The following is a 15,077-nucleotide window of genomic DNA, read 5'->3' as shown; positions in this document are numbered from 1 at the left end:
TTCATGTCTCCTGGCCTCTTCCTCATGTTATCTTTGTTTTTGAGCTCACGTTTTACACATTTGTAAATATTCAGTCTTTTCAATAAACATTACTATTAACAACTGACTAAAATATTGGAACTTTTGATTGTTGTAGCTGTGTTATGGGCATAGCACTTAAACAGCTATAGAGCTGCAACAAGCTTAGTGAGGATTGTGTTCACTTCAGCAATTAAAGACTAAAGCCACACGCAACTCCCTCAAATTAAGGTTAACTACATCTGGAATCTTGCCATAGCACCTTGATAGTCTAGCTTCTTGATAAAACTGTCAGATAAGTTTGTTTTTATTGTTTAAAAAAAATAAAAATATTTTGTTTTTTCAGAAATGAAGGGGATGACACTGGGATAGGGTTTCATTTTTATTCAAAAATCATGACAGTCACAATAAATTAACCATGCTTTAAACTGCAGGTGCTTTCTTCCTCCAGAAACAAACCTGCAAATGATTTCAACCAGATGTAGAAACAGATGCAACAGTCCCATTTTATGCTTTTGTCGTGCAAGACGCTATATGAAGGAACAAAAAGAAAGGACAGGGAATTTGGGCTTTTCCTTTGTCCTTTTTCATAGAAAACGTACAGCCATCAATGGTGCTCTTAGTGATTAAGGACTTCTGCCAAGGATCTTATTTACAAAATGAGGTGTGTGCATTATGTCCCTGGCTTAAAGATTTTGACTATGTTGGGCAGCCACCTGGTGCCCAAGCCCTGTACACAAACTAATGAAAGTCTCTCACTGGTCAATGAGATGCAACTCCAAAGTAAAGACCCTGTGTGAAGAGGCATTCGGCACAACAAAAACAATAGTTACAGTTTGAGTACCAGCAAAATTTCTAAACAACACTGTAATGAGTCCTGGCTCATAACTGATAGAAAGACAGCTGTGGTTGTTGGCATTGTAAGGGTAGTTCATTTGAACTACTAATCAAGGTCAAGATTTCAATGTGGCTCAGGATGTGGTGTCTTGGCCTCTTTTCTTCTCTTTAAAGAAACACCCTGTAAGTACATATGAAATTTTCCTCTGCATTTAGAGGCCACTTTGGTTCCTTATATTTTTACCTTAAACCTGATGTACTTCATGACTGACAAGATCAGGAGTTTTAGATAACAATTCCCACCTATCTGGAAAGACACGTGTTTCAAGTCTAAGACTTGACAACCCTTTACCACATCATTTGGCCTAATAAATAAAGGCAATGTAGGAACATGCAGATTTCATAAGACACATGAACTAATGTTGGCTTTATCATTATAACTTAGCTGTGCAAAACCAAAACTGAACAGGGACACCCAGAAGAACCACTGATGCATAAAAAGGTATATCTTCTGTATAATTGTAAACTAGGCATAGTTTGTATTTAAAATAATTTGCTTTACAATGTCATGTAAGAAAAGTATAACCCCAATATTTTCAAATATACACACTGATATGTACAAAAAAATGTCTTTAAATGGTGATGGATTCATGCTGCTCTGATATTTTCCAAAAGGGCCGGCAAAATATATTTTTATGTTAATTTTTCTGCAATTACTTGTAGACTCACAGTAGATGGATAGATCCATCTGGAGAACAATATTGTCTTTAGTTTTGTAGCTACTGTGTGGATCCACATTTTGGAGTTTTTATGAGAGCAAATTGTATGATTTTCCTTTGACAATAGAAATCCTCCAGGCAGTTCACTTGACACAAATAAAAACTGAAAAAAAATTGTATGGAAGACAGTACATTATTGAATGTTATTATGATGTGTCACATTTTGATTAAAGGAAAGAGTAGCTGTATTCACAAACAGACAATTTGCTGTGAATTGTGGAGCTACATGAGGTTATAACAAATCTGAAGACCAGGCTGCTGTGACAGATGGGGCCATTTCTGTGTAATAAAAGGCAATGGTGGAATGGTGCTCAGGATGAGTTGCTGTCATTTTCTTGGGGTTTTATAATCCTCAGACCAGGCCCAGACTCAGTTGCTTATCAGGAGTTCTGTTGCTGTTTCCACATCCCAAGATTTTGAAGATAATGCTGCTATTACTGCATTCTAAATGTGGGAAAGACAGGGATCATACAAAAACAATAACAAATGTGCACTTTTCAATTATAAACAAATAGAGCTGGCACTGGGAGAAAAATAATAAAACACATTCTGTGAAATTTACCTTATCAAAACCCATGGCACAAAGTTTGTCTATTTTGAGTGTATAGTCTGGACTGGAGACAGGAGCACCTGCATAGACGTGAGACCACAGCCTTGCAGTCTGTTTGAACATTTCGGGGTTCTGTTTGTACTAAGATTTGGAGAGAGGATATCGAATGTCATCCAAGTTTAGGGGATATGACACAAAGCACAAATTGTACAACAACGTTTGAGATTTCAGACCTGATTTGCAACAACAGCATCTTGTGGATCATCTGGTTCTGCGGCAGCAAGAAGTGCTTGAAGTGACAACAACACAGTTCGAAGGGTCATGGCAGCTGCCCTGTGACCAATAATGCAAATAAATCAGTATTTAAAATTTTCAAATGACAATCATACAATGTAAAAGTTCTCATAATAATATGAAGCATTATACTCACCACTGATCTTTTAAAATGTCCAAACATATTGCCCCCGTCACAGAACTGATATTAGGATGCCAGATCTTGGTAATGAAGCGCACCTACAAATAATTTACATTTAATAGACAGTAACAGAACACACTTTGTAATGCTGTTTATAATTGTAAGCCAATACCTTTGGTGGGTTAAAAGGATACGTTTCAGGTATTTTTATTTCTAGTTGATACCTGCCCCCTAAAAAAAGCCAACAACATCTGTTAAATGTCCAGTGACACAAAAAGGCATCAAATCACAAAGCAATGAGCCGTGAGTAGTGTAAAGTGTACCTTCATAAGGTGTATCTGGAGGACCTGCTATCTCCCCTCTGAGCTCTGTGAAGTTCTCATCCACTAAGTCCACTTTGATTTGGTTTTTACTTGTCTAGAGTGAACCAAGTGAAACAGACAGGAGAATGTTAATCACACAATCAAGTACTTTGTAATAACATTCAAGGAAATGTGTAGTAGGGCAACACTTGATGTTAGCAACAGTTAGCTAACGTCTACTGTTAGCTTCATGCTACATTCTTTTATGCGTTGATCACGTTTAGCCTCGACGGGAAACTGGAAGCAGATTATTTCACGAAACATAAACTGTACACTGCAAACTAACCTTTGCGTTCACAGGGATAGTTAACAACAAAAACGCAGTTAAAGGTAACAATAACTGTCGGATAACAAACAGTCTGGGATGCTAATCGAGGAGAGTATATGACAATGTTGTTTCATAAATCTGACAGCGACTCTACTCCGCTGTGTTTCAGTCACCGGGACAACGTTTATACGTGTTAAAAGTTAATATTGTATGGCATGAGCTATATAGTTATAATAAAGTGTAGCTATAAGACAGAGGGCCTGGCAGTGTGACAGCTTGATCCTCGATATTTCTTGAACACACCCTCCACACAAACAGTAGTTTGGACTAAACAGTGGAGTCATCATCAGGCTAAGGCTAAAGTTGTTCAGTTAGCAAAGGCCAGACCTGCTGCTGGAACTTGAGGTTAGCGAGTGTTTCTGAGCTCTACTGTCACTTCAGCGTCCACACAGTTTAGTACATGACCTCGTACAACTTTACAAGAATATATTCAGTCCAAGTGAGCGCACCTCTTCGCTTTTTAGGACTTCCTTAAACTCCCGCTTGATCCTTTGCACCGCGATGTTAGCCATGGCTCTGCTCGTGCCTCCTGCTCTCGGGGCCTCTCTGTTCTCCCCTCTCGATCAGTCCAATCTTCCGCTGTTGTTTGTCCGTCTGTGTGGGGATGACTTGTCTGTGCTCCTCGCAGATATGAACTACACAGTCTGTACCTGAGATGTGGCTCGTAGCTCCGCAGTGTTCCTCGTGTGAGAGCGGGACAAAACCAGAACATGCAGCGCAGGTCCACGGCGCAGGGACGAGAACTTTCACAACAACACTGTAGAGAATAAGCAAGGTCCCGGGACCCGTCCACACTGTTCTTTTACTTCTACACTGTTGGGGGTCAGTCAAGCAGAACACCCAAGTCCATATATTACAATGTCTCTTTGTGTACCATTGTTAAATAACATTATAGCTAATCATTAGTTCCACACTGTTTCTTTCTATAAATAAACCTAAAGATGTTTTCAGACCAGCCAATCGGGTTTCATAGTCTGTAAAACACACTCTCATAAAGGCACAGTGAGTATAAGGCTTATATGCTGCTTCAATAGTATTTCTAATGGCTGATGGATGATACATGTGAAATCTATTTGATAAACTGCGTTACAACAAACTGTATGAAACTGCATGATCGACTGGTTGGTGTCTGAACACATTTATATTACAAGAATATGTGTTTATTTTTAAAGTATGATGTTGCATGGTGTTTTCTTCTCAAGTTTAAGGTGTTGTTGGTCTCCTTATGTGTAGGACAAGTTGATGCGTAGGATCTGCCACGGTATGTTTGTTTACAGTAGTGCTCCATTCTGATTGGCTGAAAGACCCGTCCATGCATGATCACAGCCAATGAGAGCGAGGGGGCGGAGCCTGGGGTTGAGCTCCTGCTGTTTCCGGTTGTGAGTAGTATGATCACGTGGCCAAGTAAAAACATTACATTTGTAGATTTAAAAGGCTTCTGTTGTGATGGTGGTGGTGAACTAGCACAAGGCAAAGTTTATTTGTATAGCACCATTTGTACACAAGGTAATTCAAAGTGCTTTAAAGAATAAGAAAGACATTCAAATCACAATACAACAAATCAGCACATAAACAATCACAAATAATCATCATAAAATGTACATTAAAGGAGAAAAGGGCAGAAAAAACAACAACTTTCAATCACATGCACAGCTAAACAGAACTGTTTTGAGCCTGGATTTAAACACTGTCAAAGTAGAGACCTGTCTCACATCTTCAGGAAGACTGTTCCAGGTTTTAGCTGTATAAAACCGAAAAGCTGATTTTCCAGGTTTACTCCTGACTCTGGGCACCAGCAGGAGGCCTGTCCCTGAAGTCCTCAGAGTGTGAGATGGTTCATGTGGCTCTAACATGTGGGAGATGTACCTTGGTGTTAGGCCATGGAGAAAAATTTAGTGGGTAACACATCGAGGCAGCATGTAGATGCACCCAGACTGGTGACAATTTCTTGGACAGTTTTGTCAGTTACAGGTGCAAAGTGAGTCAGCTCTAAGTGTCTACGTGGCTGCAGAGGTGTTATTTGCAATGTGGAATTGATGGCATTTTTAATGCCCTGAACCTTGTCATTAAAGTATACTGCAAATTTACTGCACTTAGATGTGGAAATTAGTTCTAATGGCAGTGGAGCTGGAGGGTTTGTTAATCTGTTTACTGTTGCAAACAGGGCGGGGGAGTTGTTACTGCAATTTCCAATAGTGTCAGAAAAATACTTCTCCCTTGTTCTACATAACACAACACAAACAGCTAGTTGCAACATCCTAGGCATTTATTAGGTTTGACTGAGTCATAGTTGGGTGTTGACATTATTAACTGGACAGGAGTTTTTCCTCTCTCCCACTGTCTCCCTGCAATACAATTTCCTAATTGCATTCATCTCATTTGAATCTTTTTGTATCAAAACATGTAAGAGTTGGACAAGCCAGATTTTTGGTTCGTATTCATTGGTAATTATACACCACATTATATAACATCACATATTGTAACATTTCCTTGTCATATAAACAACCATCTACTGGCACAGACCTGGAATTTGGTTTACAGATTTTTTTTTTTTTCTGTGTGTTCTCACTGCCTGTATCCAATCATAAAAGCTCCTCCTCACTTTCAGAAGCCAACAAAAGAGTAGAGCACAGGTGAAGTTTTATTTGACTTCCTGGGCTCAGTGTTGCCTAGTTGTCAGACAAATATCTGGAGAAAAATGGCAGAGGGTGGGTTTGATCCATGTGAATGCATATGCAGTCATGAACATGCAATGAGACGACTTCTCAACCTGGTAAGTGACAAAGATATGCCCAGTTTTGTGTTATTCAGGATGTTGGAGAAATGGAGAACAAGTGAGCGTAGGTAAGTCAACATCCTGGATCCTGTTTGCTGTTTTTATAAACTGCTTTAACACTGCATACTGCATCATCTAATGATACTTTTCATTGTTTGTTTAAAAATGTTCCTGACAATCTCTGCCATCACAATGGTTTAAGCCATGTTTCCCTTGCATTTGGTTTTGCTTTACATACAGTCTAAATAGCTTTCAGCAAACAGGCAGAACTTGTATGTCAAGCTGCTGTTGCAAAGCATTAGTGACAGCCTGAAGGCTCATTTATGCTCAGTGTTGATGAAATTACCAAATACATATGTCATTTTCACTGTAGCACTTTGAGATTTGTTGTTCAAATGTAAAGTGCGTTATAAATTAAATGTATTATTATTATTATTATTACATATTCTCAGAATCAGTGAATGTGTGATTTTTCCTCTCTAATTAGACATAAATTATTGCATAACAAACAGTGCAACAAAAATCAAGCAATTTGTAATTCTATGTCATGTTTTTACACTATATTATAATACAACTGGGTGTAAAAGTATTCATAGGACTGACGTGATTAGCTCATGTAACAGAATACTTTACAAAACACATGTAAATTTGGGTATTTGGTTTTCTGTAACTAAATACATTTTCAAAGTATTCTTCCCATCGCTGATTATGCTCCACATTTGTACAGATCAAAACATATTAACTTTATGCTTTCAAACGTTTGTAAAGACAAATATGTATTCTTCTAAATCACCACCAGAGGGCGCACAAAGGCGGTTAGAGAATTGACCAAAACAGACGAAATAGAGCAGCGAATAAACAAACAGGGAGGCGCCCACGGCAGGTATGACCGCATCTGTTGGAAAAGAGCCAAGAAAACGAGGCGAGGGAGACATTTATTTGTTTTTCAGTTTGTTCTAGTCACTTTTAAAAAAAAGTTTAGCTTCTTCTATCGAGCTGTGTTCAGTACTGCCCCCAGCGGTTGGCTTATGTTCTGCTCCACTGCTCAGATTTCACAAGTTCTGAGGAGACAGACCGATCTACAGACAGAAGCACGCAGAGGAGGCATAAAGAGCATAAAAGAGCTTCAAGGGTGTCTAAGGGCTGTCTTTTAAGCCTTTGTAAAGTGTCCTTGAGTGTCATGAAAGGCACTGTTAAATAAAAATGAATAAAATAAAATGAAATGAATTGTTATTATTAGAATATTCTTTAAAGAAAAATACTAAATTTGCATGATCAGTAACTATATTTGACAGAGAGTAATATAATCATAAAGCTTTATTTGTATTTCTCTCGCCTTTTTCAGCTCCGCCAGTCTCAGTCCTACTGCACAGACACAGAGTGTCCTCAGGAATGTATGTCCTCTTCTATGCTGCTGTTTCACACTGATATACAGAATAACAAAGGTGTGTTTATTATTTTTAGTACCAAGTCCCAGTGGGTTTACTGGCCAGAATGACTTCACTTTGCAGATGGTCATCATTGGATGGATAGTACTGGCACTGCTGCTGTTTCTGACACGGCCACCAAGTCTAAGAGGTTCTCAACCCACAGACAAATCCTTTGGACCTCCCAATGTTAGTGCACATTTAATTAGACCACAGTTATTCTATGTTGGAATTTAATGTGTAATGGATATTGATAAAAATTAAACTCTTCTTTTTCCCTTTTGTTTAGAATGGCAGTCAAGAACCTCCTGCACCCCCAGTAGATTAGCATTGAAACCGTACACTGAATTGAATACATTTATCATTTAGAGTGAGCCAGGAACTGTTACGACCATAGACAGTCTGTGGTTATCACATCTTCTCCAGCTTTATTTTATGTTTTATGTTCTTTTTTTTTAATGACAGATATGTTTGTTTAAACATTGCTACTACTGTAGGGTGACCAGAAGTACTGTTTACCTGGGACTGTCCCAGTTTTGAGTTCTGTGTCACATGTCCCAGCAGATTTACCCAAAGCCCAGTTTTATAAAAAAAAATGTCCCAGGTGTCTCTGTTGCTGCCTAACTTGATATCCACCAACAGTGAAAAAGGCATATACTGTCATTTGATTAACCAAAATACAGAAAAACATGCTTGAAAATGACCAGAAGACAAAGAAAATGTATGCACAGTTGAACTGACTGAAGTTTCTCAGATGATACTGACTCATACATAAGTCGTGAATAAGCCCTGAATAAGTCATGAATCGACCGAGTGCATAAGGCTCTTTTCATAATTTTACTTTTACCAACCATCCTAAACCGGGGGTGTCCCAGTTTTTGAATATCAGGTTACCCTATACTACTGAGAGTATCTCAAGGCACCATGATGTCCAATGTGCCAATAATATAATATATATACATTAATAATTACATACACACATTTTAGTAAACATATGTTACACATTTCTGTTTTGGACTGACTTAATCAGTCTCGTGAGTAAGCTCACATTTTGCTAACAAACTCAAAATGAAGGAAAAAGGCATGGGTAAGAAGCTTTCATTCCAGAGCAGAGATATTCTTACGTAATTTTTAAACAATCTTTTAAACTTGCACATGCTTAACAACTTTTATGTTTCTGGACTCACCCAAGTAGTTACTAATCTAGGTTTAGAAACACACAGCTGATTGTTAAGCAAGGTAATTATGCTTGACACAATAATTCAGACAACAGAAGCAAGACGCAAAAAATGTAGAACAGAAACCCCCGTGAAAAAGGTGATGTGTCTCAAGGGGCAAACCAAACTGGATAAGAATTTAAAAACACATCCATAACATCTTGTTGTATTTCAAGTCACTTTTGTGTATCAACACTATTAGCACTTTAATTACAGTAAATCTCTGTTTTACTTAGGGGAGTGATTTTACTCTTGTCTTCATGTACCTGTTAATTTTTACTGTATTTGAAAATAAACAGAATTCCATATATAAATGTGTTGTTAATATTCCGTATATAAATATGTGTTTATATTGTATAATAATACATGTTTCAATTAATAAAAGCAAGAATATGCTAATAGTTTTCCACGGAGGCGTCAGAATGACCAGTAGGTCTATGTGCTCTGTAAAACACCATGTGTGCTGCACGTTGCATCCTGAAGGTGGCAGTAGCGCACATTGAAGTGAGTTGATCAGGCTCCATAAAACACAAAGAAGCCGTATTTCCCTGTTTCCCTGGTTACGTTCAACAAAAAGGATTCGTTCCCGGGCTCCATAGATCTATTATAAAACAAATATCCCCAAGACTTATTCAAACTCTTTGGGGCAATATTCAAACATGTCTATAAAAGTACACGTTTATAGACGTGTTTAAAGTTGTCTCCCTGCAGATAAGAGGTTTTCTTTGCCTGTGGCTGATGGACACAGCTCGGACACTTCGTGATGTCGAGTTTTGATTCAAAGTGTGAAAATGTCAGATCAGGACTGGGAGACTTTAGCTCACACCAGGAGCCCAAAGACAACAACTAGAACTAAATTTCAGGTACAAGATTTTATTACATTTTTCTTGATATTATTGCTCTGCCTATAATGCTCCCCACTGTGGCATTAAGCTTATCTAGCCTATCTCCATTAAGACAAGCAGGCGAGGTTAGTTACAGGTCAGATCTGTGGATAGGTGACCCCACTTAAAAGCATGTTTTATTAAAAAAAAAATATCTGTAGTTAAATAAATGCTAGTTATACGTGTTTAATGCCAGACCGGAGGTGGAACATAAGATAAGATAAGATCTGCCTTTATTAGTCCCACAGTGGGGAAATTCCAGGATTTCACCGAACAGTTAAAGAACAGAAGGAAAATGGTACATGCAATAAAACAAGATAATAGATAAATAGTTTAAAATAATTTTAAAAAATAAACTAAAAATAGACCCTAATATAACATGACAAAATAAAAGTAGTAAAGTACTTAAATATACATTTTAGGTATTTGTACTTTACTTGAGTACATATTTTAAGTGGATTACTTTTACTTCACTACATTTAATACCAGGTATACCACGGTGCTCCTTTAATAGCTAATACGGTTCTTGTAGGATGAACTTCAGGCGGCCGTTTCTGCCAGAGCAAGCAGGGTCATAATGGATCAATATTCTGGCGACTTTGATGAGGAGGAGGATGGTACGTTTTCAATATAAAACAAAAACATCTGATATTTTTCCAGCTACATAGTCAGTACAATGTTATGTTATGTTGTTGCAGAATTTTTTAACAAACTACTTAATTCAAGAAAAAAGAAGGCAAATGCCTTCAAGACTAGAAAACCCAAGACTGTCAACTTTGAGTTTTCTGATGAAGAGGACAAACCCGTTACAACAAAAAGAGTTTCATTTTTAAAAACTCAACGTACCCCTCCAGAAGGCGACCTCACGCAGGAGAAGAATAATAATGATACATCACTTAGCCAGTCTGTGGATTGTAGCGGCGACAATAGCTTCTCAAAGCAAAGAAGTGATATAGAGTCAAGTCAATCTCAAGACACACCAGAAAACACAAACAGATCTGCATCACCTCTGTCAGCGGACGCTTTACAGGACACACCTCCACTGTTACCACCTGAGGTCTGTCAGGATGCAGCACCGCAGGCTGAAGGACCGAGTGAGACTCCTTTTTACCCTTTTTATTAGAGTTGTTGCATATGAATGTTTGCTTGAATGTTTGAACTCTTATAGAAAAGGAGCAGCCCACACCCAAACCACGGCAAAGGTTTATGCCAGTGCCTAATGACCCACAAGATCAGCAGCGTAATGAGCCGTCAAATCAACACAATGCTTCCAGCTCCAGTCCAAATGTGAGTCTCTCTTAATCTTATATATTATCAGTGGTGGAACATAACAAAGTAAAAGTGGTAAGGTACTGTACTCAAGTTTAAATATTATGTATCTGTACTTGGGTAAATTTTAAAGTGGATAGTTTTGACTTCACATACATGATGAAGGTCAGAGGGACTTGAACGTTGAACCAACAGTGAAACAGTGTGCAGGAGTCTTCTTAAAACATTTCAGTCAAGTGCCTCCCCTCCATCACACCCGTCGCCCAGTCAGTGTGCAGAGTCTACACCCAAACGAGTACTTTTACTTCACTACATTTGAGAACAGATGTCTGTACTTTCTATTCCACTACATTTTGAACAAGTGTTTTTTATTATTGGTCGAGAGCTGCTGAAAAGGCTGAGGGGTTTATTTTTAGCAAGTTCATAATTTGAGCAAACAAAAATATACAAATAAAAACAGAAAGGGAAAAAATATCCAACTATTTCATTACAAATCTGTATCAAAACCACTACATTTGAAGTTTTATTAGATCAAAAAATCTGCAGAAAATATGTTTACTATTTACTCTTTAGGTACATTTTGAAACAGGTACTTTAATACTTTTACTTAAGTAGATTTTTCATGTGATACTTTTACTGTTATTTGAGTTTTTGTTTTGTTTTTTTTAACTCTGGCAGCTGTACTTTTACATCTTCTACCAATGCATGTTAATATAATATAATATAATAACAATAATGATAATGATAAACAATTTTAATCAACAGTTTAAATCAAAATTATGGGATTTGTGTTGCAGCTTTCTGAAGAAACACATGCGGCTCTCAGTAGCAGAAGTCAGTCCTTGTCCAGTGCGGGAGAACTCACTAAGTCTACACCAGATTCAGGATCCAAAAGTAACAAAGCCAATATTCTGTCACACTGTTGAAGCTCGTGTTTACTTTTTTTTTTTTTTTTTTTTTTAGATGGTTTTAATTCACAAGATGGCGAGAATCATTGTGTTTCATTTGAAGAACTTGCCTTAAGTCAACCACAGCCTTCATCTGTATGATTCTAAATCACATTAACGGAGATAATCTGAGCAAAATGTGATATAATGAGCTCTGTTTGTAATTTACAGGGAAACTCCTTGGATCAGACAGACTGTCCTACTAATGCTTACTCTGATATCCCTGACGACCCAAGTGATACGTATGTCTTCATAAAGAATAGATTATTTTCACTTTTGAATGATTAAAATTGAAATGAACTGTTTTTAATAGAATATCAGCTTCTCGTGCTAAAAGCCCTCGGAGTGGGAGTGCCAAGAAAGTGGAGTCTAAATACCTGGGGTCCCTCCGAGTTCTGGATCGTACTTTTTCTCTTCACGACACCGAAACACAAGCAGATTCACTACGAGCTGCAGTTTATCAGGTCACTGCTGCTGTCAGACTCTATACTGTTCTGTTCTGTTGATGAATCATTGTAATTAAACCTGTCACCATAACACATTTTGAAGCATGATATAGTTTTGCTACAGGAAATATTGTGATAAACAATAATATTGAAAGGTTTAAAAAAGACTCCTGCACCTGTCGCCCAGTCAGGTGTGCAGAGCTGAGACAGACGTGATAAACGATCATATTGAAACTACTTTATGCCACTGATACAAGCAGGATAGTCCCAATAAACCATTTTAAAATAAACTGCATCATTAGAAGGCATAAGCTGCAATAAATGAATATCTGAATGAACTAATAAGCAGCCACAGAAGTTATTTATTCTACCCTCTACAGCTCAAATCTGACCTTCTTACATAAAAACTGCCAAAATCTTCCCACTTTGCAAAGGAACTGTACACACGATAAGTATTGAGCACCGAAATATATTGTACCAGCCTACATATATTTTTTATGATCAAGTTTTTTTTTAATCAAGTGTTGATATCGTCTGCAGTTTTACAAGTTACAGTTTGATTACATTTTCCCCCTTTTAAACCCCACACCTCCCATCTGTTTTTCCCAAGAAACTTTTTTGATTGGCATACTCAAATGAGAAATCTAATAAATACATAAAACATATAAAAAAAATAATAAAAAATTAAAATAAATAAATAAAAATAAGCTCATATATTGAATGATATATTGAACTCGATATACTAGTAGTATTGTGACAGGCTTAATTTTACTCAAGTTTAGGACGTTGGTCAAGCAGTTTTTCACTTATGTTATCAACAGGAATGGGTTAAGAAGAAAAAAACAAGTTTGAAGCAAAGTATAGAAATAAAGAAGACAGAGGAACGTGTGAAAGTAAAAAAGAAGGAGGTATAATGAAGTAAACATTTATGATTGAAGTAGTTCATTTGAATAAAGACAAATATTCCAACAGGAACAAGAAGCCCAAAGGGAACATGCCATTGCCTGCTATGAAGCCTGGAAAGAAAAGAAATCAGAAAGTCTCAAAGTAAAAACCAAAGAACAACAGGAACGGATTAGAAAGGAGCAAAGAGCCAGAGAAGAGAAAGAGGAAAAAAGCCAGGCGTCCAAACAGGTGTGGCAGATTTTTGAATAACTGGCAAGAAATCAAACAACAGCTAACTCTGTTCTCGTGTTTTAGGTATTTGAGAAGTGGAAACATCAACGTGATCTTCTCCTCAAAGAAAAACACAGAAAAGCAAGAAAACATGAGACGGAAGAAAAATTACAAAAACAAGAAAAGGAAGAGGAAAGAAAAAAAGCCAATTATTCTGCCTTCACAGAGTGGTGTGTTTGTTATTACACTGAATTATACTGTAATACTGCAGTACTGTAACTGTAGGCAGTGGTGGATAAAGTACTCAGTTTTATACTTAAGTAAAAGTACAGATACAGAGGTAAAAAGTTACTCAAGTAAAAGTAAAACTATCACATGAAAAAAATCTGCTGAAGTAAAAGTATTAAAGTACATGTTTAAAAATGTACTTTAAGAGTAAAAAGTAAAAGTATTTCACACAAGTGTTGCTAATTTGTTAAAGTATTAAATGTAGTGATACTGATTAAAAAGTTATACATAATTTGGTCAATAGCAGCAATGTAAATCAATGTTTACATTTTTCTTATGAATTTTGTGTATTTATTTATTTTTGCTCAAATCTGAAGCTGAACTTTAGTCATTGTTTTATCACAAACATGATAAAAGTAACCACTCAAATCATATCTTAAGTACTTTTTACTTTCAGTCCTGTTCAAAATATGGTGGAAAGTACAGATAGTGGAAAGTACAGATACTGCTCTCAAATGTAGTGAAGTAAAAGTAAAAAGTATACACTGTAAATTGTACTTAAGTAGAATTTATAGGTATCTGTACTTTACTTATGTGCAGCACTTTAATACTTGTACTTTGTTACCTTCCACCACTAAGTGCAGGCTGTTTGAGTATTTGAAACTTTTAAACCATAAGTGTTATCTCATCTTTTTAAGGAACGAAAAAAAGAAAAACGTCCTTCATGAAAGAGCCGCTGTAACAAGAAAAGAACTCGAAGAAAACGCCAAAGCTGAACGCTGTTTAAAAGAAGAGAAAGATAAAATGGCTTTGGACATGTACGAGAGCTGGTTGGTGAGTACAATTACACTTATGTCCTGTACTCCACTTTACCCCAGGTTTTTATTTAATGGTGAGTTTTGTTTTGATTGACAGAAAAGGAAGAATATTGAAAAGAAACGACACAAAGAAGAAAAGTGGTTTCAAGGAATTCTTCATGATGGCAGTACCCCTCCTCCATGGAGCCCCCCAAATAAAACAATACCACGTGGAAAATAACTACACTTTATGCTCAAATATATTTGTATATATTTATTTAAAGTTTTATTTTTTTTATTCATTGGATACACCTAGATTCAGTGGTGGAAGGTACAGCACTTAAGTACACATTTTAGGTATCTGTACTTTACTTTTTTTTTTTTTTTTTAAATCTGTGTCAGTGGATATTTTTTTATTTACTTTTACTTCACTGCATTGGAGAGCAGGGATTTGTACTTTCTACTCCATTATATTTTTTAACTGGACTTAAAAGTAAAAGTATTTTTTATTATTGTTTGAAACCTGCTGAAAGTTTTGAAGGTTTATTTTTAACACGTTTGCAGTCTGAGCAAACAAAAAATATGTAAATAAAAACAGTTAGGAAAAAACATGTAATCATTTGTTTCTGTTGAACAAAATTCAGTACAAATCTTTATTAAAACCAATATATTTGAAGACTT

At 36.7% G+C, this 15,077-nt stretch overlaps 3 protein-coding genes across 3 annotated transcripts; 2 read left to right on the top strand and 1 right to left on the bottom strand.

Annotated features, from left to right (window-relative positions):
* Nucleotides 1–387: 387 nt before the first annotated feature.
* On the bottom strand, nt 388–4,191 carry ube2kb (ubiquitin-conjugating enzyme E2Kb (UBC1 homolog, yeast)). Its single transcript, XM_033966611.2, has 7 exons — nt 3,739–4,191; nt 2,923–3,016; nt 2,772–2,830; nt 2,615–2,697; nt 2,418–2,517; nt 2,197–2,325; nt 388–2,078 (listed from the first exon to the last, which is right to left on the bottom strand). Exons 1-7 carry the CDS (start codon nt 3,799–3,801, stop codon nt 2,004–2,006), a joined length of 603 nt encoding a protein of 200 aa, XP_033822502.1. The 5' UTR covers nt 3,802–4,191; the 3' UTR covers nt 388–2,003.
* Nucleotides 4,192–5,914: 1,723 nt separating this feature from the next.
* smim14 (small integral membrane protein 14) lies at nt 5,915–8,950 on the top strand. The gene is made up of 4 exons (XM_033966631.2): nt 5,915–6,062; nt 7,411–7,459; nt 7,530–7,681; nt 7,782–8,950. The coding sequence occupies exons 1-4, from the start codon at nt 5,988–5,990 to the stop codon at nt 7,818–7,820; spliced, it is 315 nt and encodes a 104-aa protein (XP_033822522.1). The 5' UTR covers nt 5,915–5,987; the 3' UTR covers nt 7,821–8,950.
* Nucleotides 8,951–9,437: 487 nt separating this feature from the next.
* map9 (microtubule-associated protein 9) lies at nt 9,438–14,692 on the top strand. The gene is made up of 13 exons (XM_055225856.1): nt 9,438–9,572; nt 10,126–10,210; nt 10,292–10,687; nt 10,762–10,880; nt 11,660–11,756; nt 11,826–11,905; nt 11,981–12,051; nt 12,123–12,273; nt 13,077–13,163; nt 13,228–13,389; nt 13,456–13,601; nt 14,298–14,433; nt 14,515–14,692. The coding sequence occupies exons 1-13, from the start codon at nt 9,501–9,503 to the stop codon at nt 14,635–14,637; spliced, it is 1,725 nt and encodes a 574-aa protein (XP_055081831.1). The 5' UTR covers nt 9,438–9,500; the 3' UTR covers nt 14,638–14,692.
* Nucleotides 14,693–15,077: the final 385 nt, after the last annotated feature.

This window comes from Periophthalmus magnuspinnatus, chromosome 1 (genome assembly GCF_009829125.3).
Source record: "Periophthalmus magnuspinnatus isolate fPerMag1 chromosome 1, fPerMag1.2.pri, whole genome shotgun sequence".
Classification (NCBI taxonomy): domain Eukaryota; kingdom Metazoa; phylum Chordata; class Actinopteri; order Gobiiformes; family Gobiidae; genus Periophthalmus; species Periophthalmus magnuspinnatus.
The sequence above is the reverse complement of the archived record's forward strand: the minus strand, read 5'-3'. Positions and strand labels throughout refer to the sequence as shown.

Bases quoted from the DNA above. Each gene is read 5' to 3' on its own strand.
- map9 (XM_055225856.1), top strand. From the start codon at position 9,501: ATGTCAGATCAGGACTGGGAGACTTTAGCTCACACCAGGAGCCCAAAG. The intron at 10,881-11,659 runs GTGAGTCTCTCT...TTTGTGTTGCAG, and splicing joins CTTCCAGCTCCAGTCCAAAT to CTTTCTGAAGAAACACATGC. The intron at 12,274-13,076 runs GTCACTGCTGCT...TGTTATCAACAG, and splicing joins TACGAGCTGCAGTTTATCAG to GAATGGGTTAAGAAGAAAAA.
- ube2kb (XM_033966611.2), bottom strand. From the start codon at position 3,801: ATGGCTAACATCGCGGTGCAAAGGATCAAGCGGGAGTTTAAGGAAGTC. The intron at 2,698-2,771 runs GTATTGGCTTAC...AATTATTTGTAG, and splicing joins ATCCTTTTAACCCACCAAAG to GTGCGCTTCATTACCAAGAT. The intron at 2,326-2,417 runs GTCTGAAATCTC...TCCAAATCTTAG, and splicing joins ATGCTGTTGTTGCAAATCAG to TACAAACAGAACCCCGAAAT.
- smim14 (XM_033966631.2), top strand. From the start codon at position 5,988: ATGGCAGAGGGTGGGTTTGATCCATGTGAATGCATATGCAGTCATGAA. The intron at 6,063-7,410 runs GTAAGTGACAAA...CGCCTTTTTCAG, and splicing joins TGAGACGACTTCTCAACCTG to CTCCGCCAGTCTCAGTCCTA. The intron at 7,682-7,781 runs GTTAGTGCACAT...CCTTTTGTTTAG, and splicing joins AATCCTTTGGACCTCCCAAT to AATGGCAGTCAAGAACCTCC.